The 27,201-nt window shown below is 39.4% G+C and overlaps 1 protein-coding gene and 1 non-coding gene across 3 annotated transcripts in view; one reads left to right on the top strand and one right to left on the bottom strand.

Moving 5' to 3' along the window:
* Positions 1-23,306, top strand: part of ZBED9 (zinc finger BED-type containing 9) — a 44,879-nt gene extending 21,573 nt beyond the window's left edge. Inside the window, exons 2-6 of one of the 2 annotated variants that reach the window (XM_017957721.2) lie at positions 6,352-6,515; positions 6,892-7,026; positions 15,379-15,526; positions 18,509-20,001; positions 21,111-23,306. In XM_017957721.2, the coding sequence (XP_017813210.2) occupies positions 15,421-15,526; positions 18,509-20,001; positions 21,111-23,027 (3,516 nt within the window). In that variant the 5' untranslated portion in view covers positions 6,352-6,515; positions 6,892-7,026; positions 15,379-15,420 and the 3' untranslated portion in view covers positions 23,028-23,306. Of the gene's footprint in view, positions 1-6,351; positions 6,516-6,891; positions 8,191-15,378; positions 15,527-18,508; positions 20,002-21,110 lie in introns of both variants that reach the window. The other variant, XM_003897251.3, reaches the window with a different exon arrangement.
* Positions 4,988-5,059, bottom strand: TRNAQ-UUG. Its single transcript has one exon. It is a non-coding gene; the product is annotated as a tRNA-Gln (tRNA).
* Positions 23,307-27,201: the final 3,895 nt, after the last annotated feature.

The raw sequence follows: 27,201 nt of genomic DNA, 5'->3' as shown, positions 1-27,201 counted from the left end.
AATACTGCAATTAACATGAGAGTACAGATATTTCTTTGATATATTGATTTCAATTCCTTTGGATATATTCCTAGATGTGGGACTGCTGGCTCATAAGATAATTTTATTTTTAGTTTTTGAGGTATCTATGTACTATTTTCCATAATGATTGTACTACTTTACATTTTCACCAACAATGTACAAAAGTTGCCTTTTCTCCATGGCCTTGTCAACGCTTGTTATCATCTTTCATCTTTTTGATAAAAGCTGGCATTTATCAAAAAGATTTTGTCAAAAAGATGAAAGATTGTTACAGGTGTGGTGGGTCATGCCTGTAATCCCAGCACCTTGGGAGGCCGAGGTGGAAGGATCGCTTGAGCCCAGGAGTTCCAACCCAAGTGTTTGAGAGCAGCCTGGGTAACATAGGGGGGTCCCCGTCTCTACAAAATAAATAAAAATCAGCGGGGCGTGGTGGCGCATACTTGTGGTCTCAGCTAATTGGGAAACCGAGGCAAGGGGATCGCTTGAGCCCAGGAGGTTGAGGTTGCAGTGAGCCGTGATCTTGCCACTTCACTCCAGCCTGGGCGACAGAGCCAGGCTCGGTCTCAAAACAAAAAGCAAAACAAAGCAAAAAGCAAAACAAAAAAATGTTATTTATTTATTTATTTTTTGAGACGATGTCTCACTCTTGTCCCCTAGGCTGGAGTGCATCTCTGCTCACTGCAACCTCCACCTCCCGGGTTCAAGCGATTCTCATGCCTCAGCCTCCCGAGTAGGTGGGATTACAGGTGCGTACCACCACGCCAGGCTAATTTTTGTATTTTTAATAGAGACGCAGTTTCACCATGGTGGCCAGGCTGGTCTCGAACCCCTGACCTCAGGTGATCTGCCCGCCTCAGCCTCCCGAAGTGCTGGGATTAGAGGCGTGAGCCACCGCACCCAGCAAAAAAAAAAAAGTTATTCTAATGGGTGTGAAGTGATATTGTGGCTTTAATTTTCATTCCCTCAATGCTTAGTGATGCTGAGCATTTTTTTTTCATATGTATTGCCATTTGCATATCTTCTTTTGAGAAATGTCTGTTCAAGTCCTTTACCTATTTTGTAATCAGATTGATTGTTTTCTTGCCATTTAGATGTTTGAATTCCTTATATATTTTGGATATTAACGTTTTATTAGATATAAGGTTTGCAAATGTTTTCCCATTCTGTGGTTTGTCTCTTCACTTTGCTGTTTCCTTTGCAGTGCAGAAACTTCTTTTAGTTTGATGCAGTCCCGTCTGTCTGCTTTAGCTTCTGTTGCTTGTGCTTCGGAGCCAAAAAAAAAAAAAAAAAAAAAAAAAAAAAGAAAAAAAGAAAAAAAAACCTTTGCCCAGACAATGTCATGGAGCTTTTCCCTTATTTATTTATTTATTTTCAGTATTAGGTTTATAGTTTCCAGTCTTGCATTTTAATCGATTTTAAGTTGATTTTTATATATGGTGTAAGATAAAAGTTTAATTTTATTCTTCTTCACGTGGATAACCAGTTTTCCCAGCACCATTTATTAAAGAGGCTGTCCTTTCTCCATTGTATGTTCTTGGCACCTGTGTCAAAAATCGATCAACAATAAATACATGGTTATTTCTGGGCTTTCTACTCTCTTTCAAAGGTCAGTGTGTCTGTTTTTATGTCAGTACCATGCTTTATTACAATCACTTTATAATAGATATAGTGAGTGTGATGATTCCAGCTTTATTTTGCTCGTTTTGTCTATTTGAGGTCTTTTGTTGTTCCATACAAATTTAAGAATTGTTTTTACTATTCGTGTAAAATATGACATTGGAATTTTGACAAGGATTGCATTGAATCTGTAGATAGCTTTGGGTAGACATTTTGATGATATTAATTCTTTCATGAACATGGAATATTTTCCATTTATTTGTGTTTTTGTCATTTTATCAGAGTTTTATAGTTTTCAGTGTACAGGTCTTTCATCTCTTTTGTTAAATTTACACTTAAATATTTTATTTTATTTTTGTTGCTATTGTAAATGGGATTGTTTTCTTAATTTCCTTTTCAGATACTTCATCATTATATAGAAATGCTACTGATTGTTTAATGTTGATTTTGTATCCTGCAGCTTTAATGAATTTATCAGTTCTAACTTTTCTGTAACATCTTTAGGGTTTTATATTTGCTGATCATGTCATCAGCAAATGGAGTTAATTTCAATTCCTTTCCTATTAGGATGACTTTTATATCTTTCTCTTATCTAATTGCTCTGGCTAGGACTCCCAGTACCATGTTAAAAAGAAATGTTGAGAGTGTGCCTCCTTGTCTTGTCCCTAATCTTAGAGGAAAGGCATTTAACTTTTCACCATTAAGTATGATGTTAGCTCTGGGTTTGTCATATGTGGCCTTTATTGTGTTGAGGTACATTCGCTATAAAACTAACCTTTTGAGAATTTTTAAGACGAAAGGGTGTTGAATTTTGTCAAATACTTTTTCTGTATCTATGGATATAATCACATGGTTTTTATCCTTCATTTTTGTTAATGTGGTATAACACATTTTTTGATACGGACAGATTTTAAAGTCTGTTTTTATTTCCTCAGGAAATTCTGAACACATTATCTCTGGGCAGCTGATCATATTCTCAATCCTTAGGTGGATCTCTTATTTGGAAAAGAAGTTTTCCCAGGATATGCCTATACATTCTTTGATGAAACTGTCAAAGAAAAATTATACCAGATGGAGTTAAATAGGCAAGGAAGACTTTATTCCAGACAATTGCAATTGGGGAGAGAGATTAAGTAAACTCAAATCCAGATACATCAGGGACATCTGGGGATCTATAGCCAGTAGTAAGGGTAAGACAACCATTTGATAGAAAATGACAATGAGGAACTTGTTTAGATATCAAGGGTGGAAAAACAGAAACTTGATAGGATTTTGAGGTGAGGAATTCTTACTGAATTGGCTTAGCAGGATTCTTGCTAAAACTAGGCTCAACTGGATTATTTGCTGAAATGGGGCTGGACAAGCCAAGGATGGGACCTAGTTGAGAGGAGGGCTCAGAGGAACCTAAGTAAAGTTTGCTCAAGGATGGAGTTTTTATAAACACCCACAGGAATTTCCTCAGATTCCTAAAGGAATTGGAGACCCAAAGAACATGGAAGCCACCAGGGGGAGAATCTACATATGCTCCCAGCCTATCCCAGTGTTGGTGACTGCTTCTGCCTCCTCACAGCAGCTGCTCCTTGGTCTTCTATTCAGTTCTGGGTCACGTTGTGCAGGCACCATCTCCAATCAGGTCTTGTCCATTACCTTAATTTAGAGGCTTGGGATAAAGTCTGAGTTACTGGTTTGAGCTAGGATAAGTGGATGCTTGATGATGGATGTGATCATAATGAATATGCACAGTACCACAGGCTGGCTATGGTGGTGAGTGGAAGGATCCCAAACAGGTAGAAGAGGCTGTTAGGCCATTAGGAAAAGGGAGAACACTTTGGGTGAGATCTCATCACGCTAGCATGAACAAAGTGGAAAGAAGGTGGGGCCACACTAGCTAAGGCAACACCACAAGAAAATGTTAATTCCCTTTGCAATTAGCACCATTACAGACCATATGAAGTACAATCAAGCACACATAATGGGAACCATAATAATGCTTTCATAAATTTTGTAAACTTAGTTACAGAGTCTCTGTGTAACCAATGGTAATTCATAGTATGAGCTAATTAATTATTAATGGTTTAATGGACTTGGTGAAAGTAGGATTTGACTTGGTTTTTAGGTATGTATGAGAAAATCAAAATGTCAAAGTAAGAAATCTGAAAATAAAGAATTGGATTTAAAGGTTGCCTTTACATCATAGAAGAGATTAATTTGTACGAAACATAAATACTTGTTTCTAATTTAGTTCTTGTCCTCTCTGTCCTCTAGGGCACATATTTCCCTCACCTTGCCACCTCACATTTCCCACCTCATTCTAACAGCTAAATGAGTGTCTATCAGGAATTTTCCGGACCTTGCAGGTTTCATCAACTCTATCTCCAATTCTATCCTGGTCTACACACAGAGTTCGGGGAGGCGAGATAGCGGGTACATTTTCTGTTCTTGACCTTCAGCTCCAAGGGACTATTTCCCGGGTGCTTCGGACAGAGTGTTTGGTAGTGTCTGGGGAGGACTCGGTCAGGGAGTCCCCTCCTTTCACCCTGGCACTAGGAGCTGAAGAGGCGAGATGCCAGGCGAACGGCCGAAGGCAGAGGTCGTTTTACCTCCATCTCCCTTGTCTCCCACACAAGTTGTAGGACCCCTCCACCGTGTATGGTCCTAAATTGGGAATGCCAGCTCCCGGCGCGGCGAGGCCAGGGTCCGGTCCCGAGGTGAGTTTTTCTCTCCGGCTGGAAGGCCTGACGCCGTGGATACCAGGGACCCGAGCCCTCCGGGGCTGCTGGCTTTGAAGGGATTTCCAGACGTTGCAGTCGGGGTGAGCGGTGAGACTAAGGACAGGCGACTACAGAAAGCAGATGAGGGTGAATTGTGTCATCGAGATGGGGGATGGGGAAAAGGGGCGAGAACTAACCCGGGGCGCGAGGTCCACAGCAAAAAAAAAAACCCAAAAAAACAAAACAAAACAGAAAAAACCACGCCTGAGACCAAGGCTCAGCTACTTTACACGCAGGACTTAGTTGTGGCAGCGAGGAGGGCTTCGAACACTAGGAAATTTTGAGGAAGCGTTTGTCTCCATCACAGGAATTGGGTTTCCACGTTACTGCTGAAGGTTTTCGTAAGTCAGTCGGAGCAGCATCTTTCTCTTTGTCTCCAAACCAGTGAATTTGATATGCTTTGAAAGCATTCTTCTAGACTAAGGCTCTTGGTACTTGTGTTTGGATAGAAGGGGAGAGTCCAATACCGTGCACGCGGCCACAAAGGCGTTTTCGAAGGGAATTCGATAGGAAGCGGGGGAACGAGTTTTTCTCACATTCAGAGGCCATCCAGGAACTGTAAAACGTTCACCTTTGAAAGGTCCCACCGAGATTCGAACTCGGATTGCTGGATTCAAAGTCCAGAGTGCTAACCATTACACCATGGGACCAACCACAAGAGTAGACTAGGTATATACAGTCGTCGTTAAATACCTCCTTGATAATAAACTTTCTAGTTGTTCCAATCCGGAAGAGTTAGGTCAGGCTTCAGTGAGACCACGCTGATAGGAAAGCTGTTTGTTGCTGGAGGAGTAACTGGCAAAATAAAATTCAGGGAGATCTGTGCACTTTTTCCTGCGCTTTTGTTAGCATAAATTAGCTTCCAGAAATCAACCGGGGCAGATTTGTGAGGTCTGAAACTTAACAATTTAGAAAATCCTCTTTAAGAAAAAGAATAGCTGTTATCAACATAAAATTGTGGGTACTCTAAGGCCTGTATGATGTAGCTGAGGGTAAGGTGGAGTAGGAAGAGGCAGCTGTCTTAACTAATTTTCATTATAATAGCATACTTTTGCAAATTTTACAAAATACGTTTCATACAGAGCAACCTCTTCCCAAGGCCTTGGAAAGCACAGTGCAAGGAAAGGATCTTAACACACTCTACCGAGACTCCTGATAAACATCTCTCTGGGGTGCAAATCTTTTAGCAATATCTATCAAAACAGTCTCTTCTACAGTCACTAAAAAGAATGGGATAGATACACCTAACGCATCTTGGCTTGGCAGTTTCTGGGGGAGGATTTAAATTTAAAACAAACAAAAAAGGCCAGTAACTTGCTGAATTGTAGTCTAGTATGATTTAAGTTTTACAAATTTTGAGTTATACTTGTGACTCAGTTATATTTGTACATAATAATATTGTACTCAATTTTATGTGTACATTTTAGAAATAGGTTGGAGGTATGTACAACAAACTCTTGGCATGAATTTCTCTGAGGAATGGAACTGAGGATGAAGAAACTTCATTTTTTGCCATGTTGACTTTTTGAATATTTGACTTTTTAAATAAATGTCTATCACTGTTGTAGTAATTAAAAAATGCAAATCTACAAAACAAAACCAAAAAAAAAAGAGTAAAGCTCGTCAGTAGAGGACTTAGAATTCATGTTTACTCCATGCTAACTGCCTACTGTGCTCACCATGGCAGAGATCACTGCCTTGCAGAATGAGAAAAAGGTAGTAGAATCCCTGACTGCAAAGGTTAGTTAGGGGGGAAACACAAAAGATAAATTCAGCACGTTAATAGTGGCTGAGAAAATGATCCTTTCAGGGTTGGATGACACAGGCACACAGACAAACATTTCACACACAATTTCGTTAGGTTTAGCGATTTACTTAAGACCATCCATGGACCCTAAACATAAGTTTTTTTGTGTGTGTTTTTTTTTTTGTTTTTTTTTAGAGATTTCTGAAAGAAATGTTCTGATTATTCAAAGCTTCTCTACTCAGAAATGCCAAAATGTGAGAAATCAACATAAGGACCAAAGCAGAAGGAAACAGAGAATGGAGAAGGGAACCAGGCAGCAATTCAACAAATATTCCTGGGGCATCTCTGCGCTACCAGAGGTATGGATGAACGCAGTGACTGCTTGAAGGGAATGTTCTGGTTACTCCACTCCAGTGATTCGCTAGGCGCTGATCCAGATTTTGGATCAAAACCGTCCAGATTTTATTAGATTTCTGGGACCAGTTTCCCCACAGTTGTTTAGTCACGGCTCTGTGCTCTGTGAATAAACAACTGAGGCTCATTCTCGGTGGGTCTTGGTTTTCCAATCCGTAAAACGGAAACAATAGACTAATTCTTACATTTCTTTTTAAGTCTGATTTAGGGTGAAAGGGAAAGGTGAAAGTGGCCCGAAATTAACGAGGAAAGGCGGGGGAGGAGCCTACAGATTCGCTGACGTGGTAGTCCTTAGGGATGCTCCTCTCCGTTTTGTTTCAGGTCGCTGCGGTGAGCAACGCGGGTCTGAGTGTCAGCGGTAGTTTATCATGGTGACAGGAAAACACAGACCAGCAGCCTCTACGCCAGCACTACTCACACTGTGAAACTCTTTTCACTGGGATGCCAGATAACTAGGTAATTCCGGAGTTAATTCTCCGTAGTTTCCAGAGTACTTGCCTCTCCAGAATTACTGGTACCGTAGGTGTTTGCACAACCAGTGAGAAGACTGCACCACCTGGAATCCTAGAGCGGACCGGAAGTGAGCGTGGCTCACCGGGCCCGGCCGGAACCTACGGGCACAGCTGCGGGTGTGTCCGCGGAACCGCCACCTGAGCTGTGGAGTGTTTCCCTCGACCCACTAGTCCGTGTTCGACAGGGTCTGAGCTCCTCACAGGTGGGAGCTGCGGCCGAGGGAAGGGTGCATGTGCGCGGCGACAATCGGGCCTCTTCCCCAGGCAGCCTGTGAGCCCCTCTCCCTCTCCGCCCTCGCCCAGGCTGCTCCGATCTTCGTTTCCTTGCCTAGGCTTATATACCCAGGCTTTATTTAGGGCCAAAGTATCCTTCATAACCTCAGTTTTCTGTCTCGCTAGTATCTTGCCGCTCAATTTGTGACCCTGAAGCTTTAGTGAGTCGTTCTGTGCTCACTATTTTTGGTCTTTTCAGAGGATGTCTTCACTTTCAATGGAATTGCCCGAGTAACTGACCTGTGTTGTCACGTAAACAAGTCCTTTTAAACTGAGTCTGTAGTTGTCCTGTGTTGAGTGTTTTCTTATATCAAAAACTTTCCTCACCAAGAACAAAAAAGGAGCTCAAGTAAAATCACCCATTTGCCTAAACCCCATCTGGAGAGAGCCTTTCCCTGAGCTGTCTAAGCTCGGGATGGAAGCAGTCTCCAGGGTCTTCCCAGCCTTGGCTGGCCAGGCTCCAGAAGAACAAGGGGAGATTATCAAAGTAAAGGTTAAAGAAGAAGACCATACTTGGGATCAGGAGTCAGGCCTACCTAGGAATTTGTCTTATACCAGGGAACTCTCTCGTCAGCGCTTCAGGCAGTTCTGCTATCAGGAGACACCTGGGCCCAGGGAGGCTCTGAGTCAACTGCGGGAACTTTGCCGTCAGTGGCTGAACCCAGAGATACATACCAAGGAGCAGATCCTGGAATTGTTGGTGCTGGAGCAGTTCCTGACCATCCTGCCTGAGGAGCTCCAGTCCTGGGTGCGGGAGCACAATCCTGAGAGTGGAGAAGAGGTGGTAACTTTGCTGGAAGATTTGGAGAGGGAGCTTGATGAACCTAGACAGCAGGTGAGAAATTGGAGGTGCCATCTTCTGTGGAGAATTTGGGTGCATGGATCCAGAATGGAGTAATGGGAGTAATTTCACCCTGGTGGTTCCAAACCCTGGTTTGGGGCATTATTTCTTATTTGATCACTGGTGTAGATGAATAGATTCATGCATATGAGATAACAGTCTTTGTGTATGATACAAATAATTAAATGATTTAACCAAATGGAAAACCTTGATCTATTTTTTACCAGAAAATATAGTTTATGTAGTGACTATGAGATTAAAGAAATATACAATACTATTTTTCTTTTTTTAATTTCTGTCTTTTGAAGCTATCTAGGCTCTGTCACTAATTAGCTGTGTAACCTTGGGCATATTACACCTTCTCTGGAACATTAATGTCTTCATCTGTACAATGAAAATACTAGTTGCATGATTTCCTTGGTTCTTTTCAGTATCTAGAGTTGTTGGTATGTAAAATGTTTTGAGCGCAAAATTATTTTTCGAAGAATTTTAAAAGCTTTTTGCCGTGACAATGGAGTTGTTTCTAAAGGAGTACATTTGCCTTCTTTGACAGTAATTTTAGAACATTATGGATATTGCCAGACATTCTTATATTTTTTAGTGATACTGTTCATACATTTATCTGAACTGTTTCAGAATATGAACCCTTATGTATACCGTCTGATCTGTTAAAAACGCATGTTTCTGGAATGCAAAATCTTTTAAAATGAGGTCAGTATGCCATAAGTGAGTCAGTAAAAAGCTGAAATTGTGAGGGCTCATGTATGAGTTTTCCCAGCAAGTTGATGTTTGGGGCCACCAAGTGGGAGTGGCTGAATTCAAAGTATCTGATTTCGCTGAGCACAGCAAGTCCTGAGTACATACAATACTGTACATAATTCCCATTTGCCCCCCCATCCTTCCTTGGCTGTCTCGGAAGTGCCTATTTACGTTGTTCCCTCCCATCTTTGTGTATTTTTTGCTAAACTTTTTTGTATTCCAGAAAAGGAGCAAGCAGAGGGTTTTGCAAGTGCCATAGAAGTGTGCTTGTGATACAATTTCTGCTAGTGAGTATAAAAGAAGAAAAACTTTAACAATTGAAGACAAGTTTGAAACTGTACAATATTTTGAAAGAAAAGAAAGTGAGATTGGTCATGCAACTGGCATAAAGGAGTAAATGTATGTACAATTAGAGACAATGATGAGAAAAATAAAAGAAAATTATCTAGCTGGAACAACTGCCAGTGTTATGAAATCTATTGGAACAAGGCATAAGGAAATGGAGGAAATGGAGCATTTGTTAAGTGTGTGGATTGAATACCAAACAAGGAAGCAATCCAATGCAGTGTTTCTCAGAATTAAAGAGAATACCATCACAATGTATGGAGACATTAAGAAAAAGATGAAAATCCCGCAGAAGTGCCTTCATTTAGTGGAAGTAGTGGCTGGTTTAGTGGCTTCAAGAACTACTGTAGTTTCCACAGTATTAAACTGTGCAGACAAGGCTGTAAGTGCAGATGAAGAAGCTGCAAAGACATTTCCCCCAGCATTAAGAAATTAGATTGATGAAGAAGGCCATCCCCTGGCTCAGATTTTTAGTTTTTATGAAACCAGTTTCTGTTGGAAGCAGATGCCCTCAAGGGGATATGTGGAGAATTTGGGTGCATGGATCCAGAATGGAGTAAGCAGGACTGGAAGTACTCTAGAAACACACTGTGGGGTTTAAGGCTACAAAGGATCAACAGATGGTGACGCTGGGTGCAAATGCCAGTGGAATTTTAAAGCTAAAGCCTGTGATTATCATTCTGCCAATCTATAAGCTTTAAAATGAGTTGTAAAGACTAGCCTTGGTGCCTACTATATGTCTAGCAAGAGAGACTGGATGACAGGGCAGACATTTTCTGATCGTTCAGGTGATTATTTTGTAGATTTAAAAAAAAGCATTGCAAGAGAAAAAAATTGTCTTTTAAAATTCTTATAATTCTCAGTGATACACCAAGTCACCCTCCAGTAGTTACTGAGCTTTCTTCAAATATCACAGTTCTCATTTTACCTCCCAATACAACTTCTTTACTGCAGCCCCTTGATCACGGTGTGATTGCAATCTTTAAAGCTTATTATTTAAAGCAAACATTCAAGATACTGATTGTCTATACAGGGGGTGACAGTCCCCTAACAGTTTTTGAATTATGTAAATGATTCAACATTAAACTTATGGTTGATATTATTGTAGACGCCTGGAATGATTTCACAAAAGCCTGTTTGCATGGGGTGTGATATACAATTCTCCCTGATTTAATTTATGATTCCAAAGCCTTTGAGCCTTCAGAAGAGCTCTCCAAAACCAACCCAAGCTGTGTTGCTCTTGCAAAGGGGGCTGGATTTGAAGAAGATGCTAGTGAGGATAATGCGGAGCGCTGCAGTCTGACATACAGGATCTTTCTATAGAAGAGCTGCAAGTTAGTTGCTGAGGCACAAATGGAAGGTGTGGAAGAAGAAGAACATGCAGTTCCGCAAGCTACAAGCTGCGTCCCAAGAGCTTTTCGCTGCTCAGTTATCTTCTGTTTCAAGTATGATAGAGAAGCAGTTGGAGTGGATAAAAGATAATGACTACAATGCAGAACGCAGCATGATTTTACTTCATGACATAAAGTCCTATTTGGAGCCATATAAACAGCTTCGTTATGAAAGAAGGAAAGTGTTAAAAGAGCAAACACGGCCGGGCACGGTGGCTCAAGCCTGTAATCCCAGCACTTTGGGAGGCCGAGATGGGTGGATCACGAGGTCAGGAGATCGAGACCATCCTGGCTAACACGGTGAAACCCTGTCTCTACTAAAAAAATACAAAAAACTAGCCGGGCGAGGTGGCGGGCGCCTGTAGTCCCAGCTACTCGGGAGGCTGAGGCAGGAGAATGGCGTGAACCCGGGAGGCGGAGCTTGCAGTGAGCTGAGATCTGGCCACTGCACTCCAGCCTGGGCGACAGAGCGAGACTCTGTCTCAAAAAAAAAAAAAAAAAAAAAAAAAGAGCAAACACTGGGCATCTTTTTATAAGCCAGTGTGAAAGAAGTAAAAATAAGATGATGGACCGGAACCCACATCATGTTTCTTGTAGTATCACTGTATCCAAGGGTGGAAGGATGTAACATCAAATGTTCAAGCCTCTTCACTTCACTTTTGATGATTATATCTTTCCACCTTTGAATTTTTATTGTTGTTGTTGTTGTGTGTTTGTTTTGAGACAGAATTTCGCGCTCTCCCCCAGGCTGCAGTGCAGTGGCCCGATCTCAGCTCACTCACTCCAAGCTCTGCCTCCGGGGCTCACGCCATTCTCCTGCCTCAGCCTCCCGAGTAGCTGGGACTACAGGCGCCCGCCACCACTCCTGGCTAATTTTTGTATTTTTAGTAGAGACGGGGTTTCACCGTGTTAGCCAGGTTGGTCTCAATCTTCTGACCTCGTGATCCTCCCGCCTCGGCCTCCCAAAGTGCTGGGATTACAGGCGTGAGCCACCGCGCCTGGCCCACCTTTGAATTTTTGATGATTATATCCTTCCACCCTTGCCTCGCCCTTTCCTCACACTTGTTTCTAATAAGATAACATCACCTTTCTAAGGTAAAATCCTATACTTAAAGTAAGATTTATTAACGTCTTATATTTTTACTAGCGCTGTTATAGTGTTTGTTTTATTTTCTTTTATTTTTATTTTTTGAGACGGAATCTCACTGTCGCCAGGCAGGAGTGCAGTGGCACGATCTCAGCTCACTGCAACCTCTGCCTCCCTCGTTCAAGGGATTTTCCTGCCTCAGTCTGCTAAGTAGCTGGGATTTGCAGGCATGCGCTACCACGCCCAGCTAATTTTTGTATTTTTAGTAGAGACGTGGCTTCACCATGTTGGCCAGGATGGTCTCGATCTGTTGACTTCGTGATCCGCCAGCCTCGGCCTCCCAAAGTGCTGGGATTACAGGCGTGAGCCACCGCGCGCCAGCCGGGAGTTGTTATAGTTTTAATAGTGCTCTGGTGACAAAGTTGTGTAGGTGTTAAAATAGTCCACCCGTTAACCGTATTTTCCCCATAAATCCTGTCACTTTTCTGCAGTTTTGCAGAAAGCATGTTTTTTAATACATTCATCGGTTACATTGCAGCACAAATGCCTATATAAGCAATTTCTCAAGTCTAGTCAGCACACCCTTTTCCTTTTGCTTTAAATAACAAATACAGGGTTCCCCGCCCCCCCCCTTAAGATATGCCTGTTACTTTAGAATAGGGGTATCCAATCTTTTGAATTCCCTGGGCCACATTGGAAGAATAATTGTCTTGGGCCACACTAAAATACACTAACACTAACAATAACTGATCAGCTAAAAAAAAAAAAAAAATCACAAAACAATCTTACAATGTTTTGAAAAAGTTTACAAAATTGTGTTGGGCCACATTCAGAACTGTCCTGGGCTGCATGTGGCCCGCAGGCTGCAGGGTGGACAAGCTTGCTTTAAAATTTCCCCTTCTAGCTTTTTTGAAAACTGTAGCTGCTGGTAGGACTTGGTATTGTTCAGGTTATATGCTGATCATATTTGATAGTTTTTTTTTAATGTGGTCAGAGTTATAAATATCTCTTAGTCTTGTTGAAGATCAGGTTTGTATAAATGTTTCTCATTTTTCTTGTTTTTGTGTGATTTCCCCCACAGGGGAAATACCACTGTGGCAGACATGTTTAGCTGGCAATCCAGTGTCTGTTCCACCCTTCTTTCTTCCCGACAAAATGTTGGTTTTGTTCATACTGGCAGTGTATCTAATTAAATTCTTTTCCAGGCTTCCTTGTTCTAGAGTTAACTGTGCAACAGAATTCTGGCCAGGGAGAAATAAGCATATTTCGGGGAGGAGGTTCCTGGGGAAGCTTTTATTTTCCTAATAAAATAGGGGAGATTAGTTTAGTTTCACCTTTTCCCACTTCCAGTCTTGAACACTAATGTGATATCTGGCCATCTTGTGACCATTAAGTGATGGTAAACATGAGGCCAAATGCTAGTGTTAAAAGTGACAGAGCAGACATATGAAGACAGCTAGGGTCCCTAACAAAACTGTTAGATAAATGAGTTGGTGCCAGCAACTACCTTCTTCTAGACTTCTTGTTATGTAACAAAAATAAACCCCTATTTGTGCCACTATAAGTTAGGTGTTCTAACTTACTGGAAATATGTGCATTTCTAATGAACACAGCAATATTTACCATATTACAACCAAAAGTTTCTTTCCAGCATTTTTATTTATTTATTTATTTGAGATGGAATCTCACTCTGTCACCCAGGCTGGAGTGCAGTGGCACGATCTTGGCTCACTGCAACCTCCACCTCCCAGACTCAAGCGATCCACCCTACTCAGCCTCCTGAGTAGCTGGGACCACAGATATGTGCTACCATGCCCGGCTAATTTTTTGTATTTTTGGCAGTGATGAGGTTTCACTATGTTGTCCAGGCTGGTCTCGAACTCCGGAGCTCAAGCAATCCTCCCACCTTGGCCTCCCAAAGTGCTGAGATTACAGGTGTCAGCTACTGCGCTCAACCTCTTTCTAGCATTAAAAAAAATCAAACCCAGGAATTGAATAGTAAAAGACTAATGACTGTCGTTTGAAGTAACTTCAGTTTTGTAATTTATTACCACCCCCCAGGGTACACTTCAAACTTCTGTGGTAGAGACAGAGGTGGAGTTCCTCCCAGTTCTAAGACCAGGCCCACCCATTTGGTCCAGTGCAGCTGGTGGAAAAGTAAAGGAATCAAGAAGCTAGATTTGTGTTTGTGCTTAGAGTGTATGGGGGGTGGGGGAGAGTCAGTGAAGAATTCAACACAATGAACCATATCCATATTTTGTTTCTTAGTTGCTCCAAAAGCTGAGATTGTGTATACCAACATTACAGAACTGATACATTGTTTAATTATAAACAGCAGGTGGCCTTCTTTCACAGATTCTGTTTCTGGCAGTTATGCAAACATTTAGGCAAATTGAAATGCATGCTATTTTATTATACAAAGCAATTTACATAAGATACCTTATTAAGCTCAGAGAAGGGAAAAACATACCAAAGGGAACTGGCTTACCCATTTTATGAATTTTGAGAAAATTGATTTTTTGAAATGTCCTTTGCACAGTTTAAGAATTTTATTTTATTTTATTTTATTTTTTGAGGTGGAGTCTCGCTCTGTCATGCAGTGGCGCGATCTTGACTCACTGCAACCTCTGCCTCCTGAGTTCAAGTGATCCTCCTGCCTCAGCCTCCTGAGTAGCTGGGACTACAGGCATGCACCACCACACCTGGCTAATTTTTGTCTCTTTAGTAGAGATGTGGTTTTACTATGTTAGTTAAGCTGGTCCTGAACTTCTGACCTCAGGTGATCCACCCACCTCAGCCTCCTTTTATTAGTCCCAAAATGCTGGGATTACAGGCATGAGCCACTGTGCCCAGCGAAAATAAATTTATAATGTGGTGTCCAAGTTGGCGGAAAGGAGCGTGACACAGAATCTTAAATCGCAACATGATATTCTAAGAATATGTAGGCTTTCATCTCCTCCTACGTCATTGAATATTCCCTTTTAGAATATTCTGGTTTATGTGCAATTTTGGGATTCACTATCCATGGACATTTTCCAACTGGATGTAGTAGAGTAAGTGTAACCATTAACAACTTTGTAATCCTTGAACCATTTGAACATTTTCTTAGGCCTGGTGAATCTGCATTATTATTAGTAGAGATAGGGTTTCGCCATGTTGGGCAGACTGGTCTCAAAACTCCTGACCTCAGGTGATCCATCTGCCTTGGCCTCCCAAAGTGCTGGGATTACAGGTGTGAGCCACTGTGCCCGGCCCAATATTTACTTTTAATTAACCACTCTGAAACTCATTTACAATTTTTTTAGTCATCACAGTGTAGAGGATTTCTTTAACATGCTTTCATTGTTATTCCCAGAAACAGAAACCAAAGGGATGCATTTTAACTCTTGTCCTATAAAGACATCAGTTTCTGTTGTATGGCTCTGGCTTTATTAGTCCCAGCATTTTTCATTTCTCTTCATATTTTATCTTGTGCTTAAGAATTCAGTAAAGACTGATGTTTTTTCTTCTTACATTCTATTTTAATGGAAAAATACAAGTTTAACTGTGACAAACTACAATTATTTATGTTGTTTACTAAATGCACCTATTTGTCCACAGGTCTCACAGGGCACATATGGTCAGGAAGCTTCTATAGAAGAAATGGCCCCTCTGGATTCTGCAAAGGAGTCTTTAGGCACCCAGCTTCAGTCTATGGAAGATAGAATGGAATGTGAATCTCCAGAGCCATACCCACTTCAAGATAATGGTGAGAATAATTTAGTTCTAAGAAAGAGAGTGAGACTTGGGAGAGTGAAGGGTCTAGTATTGAAAGTTACCAAACCTCATTCCATTTCAGCTTCTACTGAATGTATTAATAGTTGAAGGAAAAGTCAACCCGTATAGTGTAGTGTTATTAAGGGAGTTGAATTAAAGCAGTCAGGTAATAATGTCAAAAATACTTGAACCCAAGATTTTTCATGGATACTTTGTAATGAAGTTGGTAAGTACCTGTGGATAAATCAGATACCTCTGTATGTAAATACTGAGCACTTGGCAGTGTAGTCTTGGGTCCCATTGCTGTAGCCTCTGACCACGATTTTTGTCACGTAATGACTGTGTATACATTGGAAATACTATTTGAAAATTCTACGTTAGAATATGGAATTTCTGAAGTCTATGTTTATTAGTGTTCTAAGGTCTGTTATTGGTATAATGTGTAGTAGAGGCGGAGTCTGGCCTGGTTCTGGAACAGCTATCTTTTCCGTTTAAAAAGGGTTAGGTAAAATGGATACAATGTTTTTCTCCTCTTACAGCCCTAACAATTTTCTTAGACATTAATATCGATTCAAAAACTTATGGGGCTCATATTTTCCTGGTTCTCTTGACGTTGCCCTGTATTTCTTCTTCTAATTCATTCTTGTTTATTTTCCTTCTATGCTTCTAGTTCTATAGCATGGCACAAAATGGATCAGCATGGGAAGAAATGCTATCCATACGATGGTCTTTTTCAATCACATTTTGAGATAGCACTTACCATTATTGTTATTTTATTATAAAGTTAATCAACAATTTTCTATTGAACACTCGATGTAGTAACGTGTTAGATAATGTGAAAGATACTAGAGAAATAAGTGATCTCTGTTTCTTTAGAAACTTAGTCTTTTTGCATCTACCTATAAAACAGTTAAAGAAGAAAGTGCTATAGGGCTAACTTGTGTTATAAATAGATTATGATTTTCAGGAAAGGAAAACTCACTATGAGCTTCAATTTAATGATCAAAGAAGCCGTACTGGAACAATTGAGAGTTAAATGAAGCCAAACCACACAGTAACACATCATTAATTTTAACCTAGTTTTAGAAAATATAAACATTTTAGATGATTTAAATTTACTAGTTCATTACTGCTACAGAACCAAACTACAGTTCACTTGCCTGGCACAGGAAAACCAAACATCCATATCAGTAGGAGAAAGGAAGGCATTTATTTGCAGAGTGTCAAGCAAGGAGAATTGGTCCCCTCAAAATTAAGACTCAGTCTCCCCGATGATTTGCAAGTAAGGATTTTTTAAAAGAAGGGAGTCAGAGGTTACAAGCAAAGTCATAAATCAATATGTGGACACTGTACATTTGTTTGACCTAAAAAGGCAGGACGGACATCTCAAGGGGCTTACAGGTCATAGATAGATTCAAAGATTTTCTGATTTGCAATTGGTTAAGGAGGCAAAGCTTTGTCTAAAAATTTGGGATCAGCAGAAAAGAAGGTTAGCTCTGGCTTGTGGGTGTGACTTCTTCCAGGCCCCACAGGAAGAACTTTAGAACAAAGCAGCAGTTGGAGTTCAGTCCTCAGTTCCCCCTTATCTGAGGTCTTCAGACCAGTGGATCCATTTGGTGGAGGTATGGGTTTCTGAAAAACAACTTAGGGATATATGTTAAGATGTTATCTTTAGTTAATATAGGGAACATCTCATAACTAACTTTTTGGATGTTGTTTTAAGGTATTACCTTCTTGTTTCTCAAGTTGCTCGTTTACTTCTTAGAGATAGTTAGATGTGTGGAATTTCCCTTGAAGGAACTCAAGATTTTCTGTTATTACCATGCTTGGGGTTAGGGGTGGCTGTCAGGCCCCTAAGAGGAGTCCCTGTTCTGTCTCACTATTTGGTATGCAAATTGATAGTATAAATAATGTTGACTTGAGTGAAAGTATTTTTCCAAGCAACTATAAAACTATCTAGAGATGTTATGCTAATTCTAAATTATTATTTTTTATTTTTTCCAAAATAGTTTTTCTTAACACTTAGCCAAATTTGAAGTATTCTTAGTGCTTCTGTTATTATGAGTATTCTAGAAATTTCTTTTAATAAGCTTTATTAAGTCAAAAATTTTTCACTAATTTAGACTCATCCACTACTCTTATTAAAATTAGTAATGAAGCTATTTTTATTGAGTTTGTACTTAATAGCCCTGAAAGGGAGCTGATATGAATATATCAGGTTGGAACTTACTCCTCAAATGTTGATGTAATAGCTAACCTGACTGAATAAAAGAGAAAATGTGTAGTGTGGAGATTTTTTAAAAAATCTATTATTGGCTTGCTGAGGTTCCTCCAAAATAAAAAAAAAAGTCTTTGCATAGTAAACAAACAAATAAATGCTAATTTCCATCCTATTTTACGCAAAACAATGCTTCAATCCTGAAAACTGCTCTGGAAAGTCATGTCCTGGCTTTCTACTCTTTATTGTGTGAAACTTTTTATTACTGGCTGGAGTTCTTCATTTATGCTCTTCCTTCCACTAAGATTGGATTCCTTAATCAAAATGGTATCCCCCTAGCCTGGTTCAGTAACTCATGCCTGTAATCACAGCACTTTGGGAGGCTGAGGCTGGCAGGCAGATTGCTTGAGACCAGGAGTTCAAGACCAGTCTGGCCAACATGGTGAAACTCCATCTCTACTAAAAATAAAAACATTAGTCAAATGTTGTGGTGCGCCTGTAATCCCAGCTACTCAGGAGGCTGAGACAGGAGAATTGCGTGAATCTGGGAAGCAGTGAGTGAGCTGAGATTGTGCCACTGCACTCTAGCCTGGGCAACAGAGTGAGACTCTGTCTCAAAAAAAAAAGAAAATGGTATCCCCTTTTGTGTGCCCATAATCCCTACTTCTACCTCAAGCACTACTGGCTCCTTTGACAATATATGTATTTTAAATTATATTTCTGAATATTCTAATTGATTTTTTCCTTTGTTTTTAGGGTCATTTTTGTGGTTTTCCATGATGTCTCAAAGCATGGGTGATGATAACCTCAGTAGCTTAGATACTAATGAAGCAGAAATTGAACCAGAAAACATGAGAGAAAAGTTCTTCAGAAGCTTAGCAATGTTACTGGAAAACAAAAGTAATAATACTAAGATATTTTCTAAAGCAAAGTACTGTCAGTTGATAAAGGAAGTGAAAGAAGCTAAAGCTAAGGCGAAAAAGGAATCAGTTGACTACCGTCGCTTGGCTAGATTTGATGTTATCCTTGTACAAGGAAATGAGAAGCTAATTGAGGCTGTAAATGGGGAAACAGATAAAATACGGTATTACTTACACAGTGAGGACTTATTCGACATTCTGCATAATACACATCTCAGCATTGGACATGGTGGACGTACTCGCATGGAGAAAGAGTTACAAGCGAAATACAAGAACATCACAAAAGAAGTTATAATGCTATATCTGACCCTCTGTAAACCATGCCAACAGAAAAATTCAAAACTCAAGAAGGTTCTAACATCAAAACCAATTAAGGAAGTTAGTTCAAGATGCCAAGTAGATCTTATAGACATGCAGTTGAATCCTGATGGGGAGTATAAATTTATTATGCATTATCAGGATCTCCGTACAAAGTTAAGTTTTTTGCGGTCATTAAAGTCTAAAAGACCTACGGAAGTTGCACATGCTCTTTTAGATATATTTACAATTATTGGAGCACCCAGTGTCCTACAATCTGACAGTGGGAGGGAATTTTCAAGCCAGGTTGTCAGTGAACTCAGTAATATTTGGCCAGAATTGAAAATTGTCCATGGGAAGTCTCAGACCTGCCAAAGCCAGAGTTCTGCAGAACAAACTGAGGATATCCGAAAGAGGATTTTCTCCTGGATGCAAACTAACAACTCATCACACTGGGCTGAATTTTTGTGGTTCATTCAGATGACCCAAAATCAACCCTATCACAGAAGCATGCAACAGACTCCATGTGAAAGTACATTTAGCTCTGAAGCTAAACTGGGCTTGTCCCATTCTCAGTTAACTGAAGAACTTGTTGCCAGCTTGCATACAGAAAATGAATTAGATCAGGCTGACAAAGAGTTAGAAAATACTTTAAGAGCCCAGTATGAAGAAAACATTGAGACTGGAACAGATAGTAGTGATATTGAAGAGAATCTTTCTGTCACTCCTAAGATGGCTGAAAAAAGCTCCCCTGAGAGGAGACTAAGATTTTTATCCTGTGTAGTCTGTGAAAAAGAATGCACAGGTGTTAATAGTTGTGTATCATGTGATGGAAATATCCATGCAATTTGTGGAGTGCCCTCTCAACATGAGACTGAGGGCTGTGGTCGGCAAATAACCTGTAGCCTTTGCTATGAAACCAGCACAATGAAAAGGAAACGTGATGATATTCAAAGAAGTTTGCCTGTTCAACCTTCCAAAATGCTAAAGCCATCAGGGACACCATTTTCACCAGACAAAGTAGGAGATTGGGTAAGATTGCATATCTGCCATAGATGAAAGCAGGGGAAGAATCTCATTACACTTTACTGTGAATAAGTGTTGTGTGACAAGGTATATGAAAACACATTTTTATTACCTTGGATATATTTCCCCCAAAGAAGGCCTAATTACTTTTAATGCTTCTCTTTTTTCCCAAGTTGGAAGTTGTAAAGTTGTAACCTTGAATGCTGTCTTTTTTATTATGCATTATCAGGATCTCCGTACAAAGTTAAGTTTTTTATTATTCTGGGGGTGATGAATAGTATCACTTTTACTCCTTTTTGATGTCACGCATTTCTTGGGAGAATGAGAAAGCTAAGATTGAGGGAATAAATAGTGTCTATGCTAGTATGCTTCTACAGAGAATGAATTTGGTAACAGATGAATTTAATGTTTCTCTGTTTCAATTGTGAGTTTGGGTTGGGGGTAAGCTAAGAAAAAACATTTCAAATCAAGTGAAGAAGTATTTGTAGGGGTAGGGGATGATAAATTTGCTTGGAAGATAAGGGTTTGTCTTGGGAAAGACTTCAGTTTGGGAATTTAATTGGAGAGTATGAAATAGAACCAAAAAAATTTAACATCAGGAGGCTTTATGAGGTAGGGTTAATGTTTTGAAATATGGAGATTACTCATGACTTAAACTAGTGGTACTCAAAGTGTGATCAGTAGACCAGTACTGGTATAAAAACTCCAGTCTGTAAGGAAATAAGTATAAAACTTGAGCATAAGTATTTAGAAACATAGCAATTGACATTACTGCAACATTCAAGCAAATGATTAATGGACTTACCTTACCAAATAGAATATAGACCAATTTAGGTATTGTTAAACTCTCAAGGTGAGTCACATGTGGTGGCAGTTACACACTAGTCAAACTCAGTAGGTCCCCATTACAACCTGTGATACTTTATGCTTAGTTTATCAGCCATAACCCAAAGATGTATAAAACTGAGAAAATATAGGCATTTATTTATTTTTATAACTTAACTTTAAAATAATTTTTTATTTTAATCAAGTCTAGTTTTTAACTTGTGGTTTAACATTGTTAGCTAAAGGAGGAAAGTAAAATTCATATTATTTACTTTTATTCCTAATTTCAGATGGCGAAACAAGCTTCACTGGACTTTTTTGTCAAGAAAAGACATGCCTTTTCTGAACACAGTAGTAGTAATAAAAGAAATGTTACCAATAGAAGTTATCCTGAAGAAGGGAGAACCAAAAGAGTTCATGCTAGTTTCACTCGGAAATATGATCCTTCATATATTGAGTTTGGTTTTGTAGCTGTAATTGATGGTGAAGTACTAAAACCACAGTGTATTATTTGTGGAGATGTACTGGCTAATGAAGCAATGAAACCATCAAAGCTTAAGCGACATTTATATTCAAAACATAAAGAAATAAGTTCACAACCAAAAGAATTCTTTGAAAGAAAGAGTAGTGAATTGAAAAGCCAACCAAAGCAGGTGTTCAACGTTTCTCATATAAACATTAGTGCTTTGCGGGCTTCGTATAAAGTAGCACTTCCGGTTGCTAAGTCTAAAACACCATACACAATTGCTGAGACACTAGTGAAAGACTGCATCAAAGAAGTTTGCTTGGAAATGTTGGGTGAATCTGCAGCGAAGAAGGTGGCTCAGGTACCACTTTCCAATGACACCATAGCTCGACGTATTCAGGAACTGGCTAATGATATGGAAGATCAACTTATAGAACAAATAAAACTAGCAAAGTATTTTTCATTGCAACTTGATGAATGCAGAGATATTGCTAACATGATAATTCTTTTAGTCTATGTGAGGTTTGAACATGATGATGATATAAAGGAAGAGTTCTTTTTTTCAGCCTCTTTGCCTACAAACACAACTAGCTCAGAACTATATGAAGCTGTAAAGAATTATATTGTTAACAGATGTGGTTTGGAATTTAAATTTTGTGTAGGAGTATGTTCTGATGGTGCAGCTTCAATGACAGGAAAACATTCTGAAGTGGTAACCCAGATTAAGGAACTTGCACCAGAATGTAAAACAACACATTGCTTCATTCATCGAGAAAGTCTTGCTATGAAAAAAATATCAGCTGAACTAAATAGTGTACTTAATGATATAGTAAAAATTGTGAATTACATAAAATCTAATGCATTGAATTCAAGATTATTCTCTTTATTATGTGATAATATGGAAGCTGATCATAAGCAACTGTTACTGCATGCTGAGATACGGTGGTTATCACGGGGAAAAGTTCTGTCAAGAATGTTTGAAATACGAAATGAACTCTTAGTGTTTCTGCAAGGCAAGAAACCCATTTGGTCCCAACTTTTTAAAGATGTGAATTGGACAGCCAGACTTGCTTATTTGTCTGATATCTTCAGTATTTTTAATGATCTTAATGCTTCTATGCAAGGGAAGAATGCAACTTATTTTTCAATGGCAGATAAAGTTGAAGGACAAAAACAAAAGTTAGAAGCTTGGAAAAACAGAATTTCTACAGATTGTTATGACATGTTTCATAATTTAACAACAATTATCAATGAAGTAGGTAATGATCTTGATATTGCACATCTGCGAACGGTTATCAGTGAACATCTTACAAATTTGTTAGAATGCTTTGAATTTTATTTTCCATCAAAAGAAGATCCACGCATAGGAAATTTGTGGATCCAAAATCCATTTCTTTCATCAAAGGATAACTTAAATTTAACTGTAACTCTACAGGATAAGTTGTTGAAGCTGGCTACCGATGAAGGATTGAAAATCAGTTTTGAAAATACAGCATCTCTTCCTTCATTTTGGATAAAAGCTAAAAATGAATATCCTGAGCTTGCTGAGATTGCTTTAAAATCGCTTCTTCTTTTTCCCTCAACGTACCTCTGTGAGACCGGATTCTCTACTTTAAGTGTGATTAAAACAAAACATAGAAACAGTTTAAATATACATTATCCCCTGAGGGTAGCATTGTCATCAATCCAACCTAGATTAGACAAATTAACAAGCAAGAAGCAAGCTCACTTATCACATTAAAAGCTTTAAATATTGATATGTAAGGTATTTGTTCAAAGTATGCATATAAGCATTGAGTGTGAGGAATTTGCTATTTCGCTTTAAACTTTCTGTCTAGTTACAGTTATGGAAGTATGAAGTTATGAGTGAAACAGCAATTTTCTATATAAATTGCCTATATGTATATTTTCAATTAAGACTGTACAGTTTTTATAATTCTTTTATTGTTCCTGTTGTATTTATCATATTTATTAAAATATAATTTTAGATCTGTTGATTCTAATATTAAAACATTTGATCATATATCTTGTGTCTTCTTATTGTATTTCATTAGCACATTAAGATTGTAGGAAAACTTCAGGATAGGGGATGGTTTCTTTGAAATAGACTAGGTCAGTGAAGGGAAGTGAATTCAAGGGGGTAGGCTTAGAACTCAAATGCAGGGGACAGGTCAGTAGGATATGAAGTTTGTTAAGCTGATCCAGAGTGGTTAGGTTGGAAGTTGATGTTAAGTTTGTTTTGTAGATGCATGTTTAGACAAAGTGTGTGAGTGGGATGGAAGGAAACACTTATTTTGTAATGGTGTTATGACCTTGGATTCATATTAATACATTCTGATTTCTTTCTTTCTTTCTTTCTTTTTTTTTTCTTTTGAGACAGGGTCTTGTTCTGTCACCCAGGCTGGAGTGCACTGGTGCAATCTCTGCTGACTGCAACCTCCACCTCCCGGGTTCAAGTGATTCTCTTGCCTCAGTCTTCCGAGTAGCTGGGATTACAGGCACCCACCACCAAGCCTGGCTAATTTTTGTACTTATAGTAGAGACAGGGGTTTCACCATGTTGGCCAGGCTGATCTCGAACTCCTGACCTCAGATGATCCTCCCACCTCGGCCTCCCAAACTGCTGGAATTACAGGTGTGACCTGCTGCGCCCGGCCAATAAATTCTGATTTCATAAGGATGGGCGATTGGGCCATACTGACAAGGTTTCTAGATTTTGCTAGAGCTGATTGCCTTTAAGGTGCTCTGGGACAAAGTCAGACATTATTGGCTCCTCAATTAGATTTAACAACCTCTATTTTGTTTGGAGATGATTCGGAAAAATGCCACAAACATCTGCTCTTGTGTCTGTGAACTCACTTAAAACGATTGAAAGCAAATTAATCAGATAAGACAGGTTCTTTAGCATAAAAACATGACAGAATCCATGAAGAAAATATCTTTTCCTAGACAGGGTAGCAATTTATAGTAAGTGCTTCATTTCAAATAAATGTAATGTTCAAAGTTAAGGAAAGGAAGGCTATTCAGTGATTCAGAATGTTACTAATAGTTTAACCTTTTGGTAATGAAAGTTTCAAGGATCCTCCAAACCTTTGAAAGTAGAGGAAAGGTTCATATTTAGTCCTGAAACCTTGATTGGATTGTGTTTTATCGTGTGTTTGTTTTAATAAAATCTTACAACTTTTCAGAAACAAAAAACCTTATAATGGTGGATATATTTAGAAGATAGTGGCTTAATTTCTCCCACCGACAAATTATATGCCCTCTTTCTGACCATATTTTGGAACTAAGGGATTTTACAAATTATATGCCCTCTTTTGGACCATATTTTGGAACTAAGGGATTTTAAAATGTTTTACTGTTTGTTTTATTGATTGAATAAAGTATTGTGTTTCCCATATTTAATTTCAAAAGGCAACGTGGTGATTTTATATTTGTTTCTATAAAAACTTAAAGTAATCTGGAAGAAATAAACTAAGAGGGAATTAAGACTACATATTAAAAGAGAACTAAATTCCCTTACGTTCTCTCTAAGAAATATAAGGTATTGGACGTCTGAGATTGGTACAAAGCCTTCACGTTCTCTCTAAGAAATATAAAGTATTGGATATCTGAGATTGGTACAAAGCCTTCTCATATACTTGAACACCTATTTGTATTTTTTTCTGCAAATGATTCAGTACCAGGAGGCTAACTTGCTTTACCTTTTTTTCAAGACATAGGAATATTTGTCTTTCCCCCCTTCCCTCCTTGTTTTATTGTGTCACTGTACATTTTTTTTAGGGCAACAGCTTTATTGAGACCGTGAAATCTTACTGCCTATTAACGTGAATTTGATGACTAGTGATTCTGTAGATAACCTGATTTTCTCTTCCTATTTTCTGCTTGTTTTGCAGCAAGTTCACATGTCTATAAACATGTGGTATATGAATACACTGCAAAGGTACCTTGTTTGTGTATACTTATGACTACTGTATGCAGTACTGTTTATTTCCATCTATCATGTATATATGTGCTGGTTTTTAAAAAAATTGTATTTATGTATAACAGGAGGTTGTGTTGGGCTTTTCCTATTACTCAAAGAAAAGCAACTAGGGAGGAGTCAACGATGGGTCAAGAAGATGCTAAGTACTTCACTTTTTAAAGAAATCTGACAATGACTAGAATCAGAAAGCCTCACCACCCACTGCCCCCATGCACAGCACCCAGACCTAACTTGAAGGATGATTAAGAAGTGGTAGAACTAGCTCCCAACATAGTGCTTTCTGCCAAGGGAATCGCTGGTAGTGATTGAAGATGCCTTCAGGAAGGAGAGACTTGTATTTTATTTCCAGACTGGATGTTAATTTAGGCAGCAAACTTGTTCATCTGCTTTCTGCCTACTTGATCAGGAAAATAAAAGGGAAGGTGGGGATGGGGAGGGGAGGTGATTAGACTTGCAGTAGTTTAGTCTGTATTCCCACAATTTGGGGTAACAAAGATATGCAAGTTTCCTGTGGGTCAAGTGACACCAAGGAATGTAATTAATTCTGACCTCTCAGCTAGTGGCACATTCAGGAAAACTGTCCTGCCTGGAGAACTCTCCAACAAAGCCTGTGGGCATTTATAGCTATTGACAGCTGAAGGATGTGAAAGCCATTAAGTTCTCTATCTACGTATATATTTGTGGGTAAGGCCCCCACAAATATCTTGGAGAATTCTCACATGCTCCTCATGAAAGAATGAGAAAGCTTGAATTCCGGGGCTTAGAAGGCAAATTACACATTTACACTTGGTGTGTGTGTGTGCGCGCACACACACGTTTTGAAGTCTTTGGTCTAGCCCTGGTTTGAGGAAGCAGGATACAAGAGGGAATTGCAGCTGAGGGGCCCGATGGCCTGTACAATTTTATGTCCAGATTCCTCTGTATTGCCCCAGCCACCTGGGTGGAAGACCACTTCTCCTTCAGCTCTGCTGGTGAGAAACTTGAGAAAGAACCAAAGTGAAGGGGAAACCCAAGGTGGGGCTTTTATAGCAGAGAGAGAAGAGTAGAGATTACTTGAGTGATCTCAGTGATGCAAACTCTGGGCTTTTGGATTTTGGTTCTTCTGGTTTGGCTGGCTGCTTAGATATTTCAAAGGCAAAAGAATCTTGAGTCAGGTTCTAAAATGATCCCTGTTAGAAAGTGTCCCTTCTCTGATATATGGCTGTGTACTTTCTGCAGTGGATCTCTCCTGAATAACTCCCAGAATGTCTTTGCCAGTGTTCACCAAGATAGAAAGATTGCAAAAGTTTCAAACATTATACAATTAGAAATCATTATGATAAAGAATAAGACATTTATTTACTGGTTCAAAGAACATACTATGTGCTTTGTATTCTGACATGTGTGTTAAATTGAATTTATGATCAATTTGTTATGATTGATAGAGTTTTAGGAGTAAGTTGTTTTAATAATCAAACCTTGGGCTTATTACAATTATAAAAAGGGGAAAAGCCTGAGGTTGTTAAGGATTGCATGACTTTTTTTTTGAGATGGAGTCTCACTCTGTTACCCAGGCTGGAGTGCACTGGCACAATCTCGGCTCACTGCAACCTCCACCTCCTGGGTTCAAGCGATTCTCTTGCCTCAGCCTCCGGAGTAGCAGGGACTACAGGCATGTGCCACCATGCCAGGCTAATTTTTGTATTTTTAGTAGAGACAGGGCTTCACCATATTGGCCAGGTTGGTCTCAAACTCCTGACCTAGTGATCCGCCTGCCTCAGCCTCCCAAAGTTGGGGTTACAGGCATGAGCCACCGTGCCTGGCCGGATTGCATGACTTTTAAGAGTTTATGCTGAAAGAATGATGTACTTTATTTTAGGATTTAAATGCAAATGAATTTGTGACTGAAATCTCTTTTGCATATTTGGGAGAGCAAGTTTTTCCAATTGCCA

Source organism: Papio anubis, chromosome 6 (assembly GCF_008728515.1).
Source record: "Papio anubis isolate 15944 chromosome 6, Panubis1.0, whole genome shotgun sequence".
Taxonomy (NCBI): domain Eukaryota; kingdom Metazoa; phylum Chordata; class Mammalia; order Primates; family Cercopithecidae; genus Papio; species Papio anubis.
The sequence above is the reverse complement of the archived record's forward strand: the minus strand, read 5'-3'. Positions and strand labels throughout refer to the sequence as shown.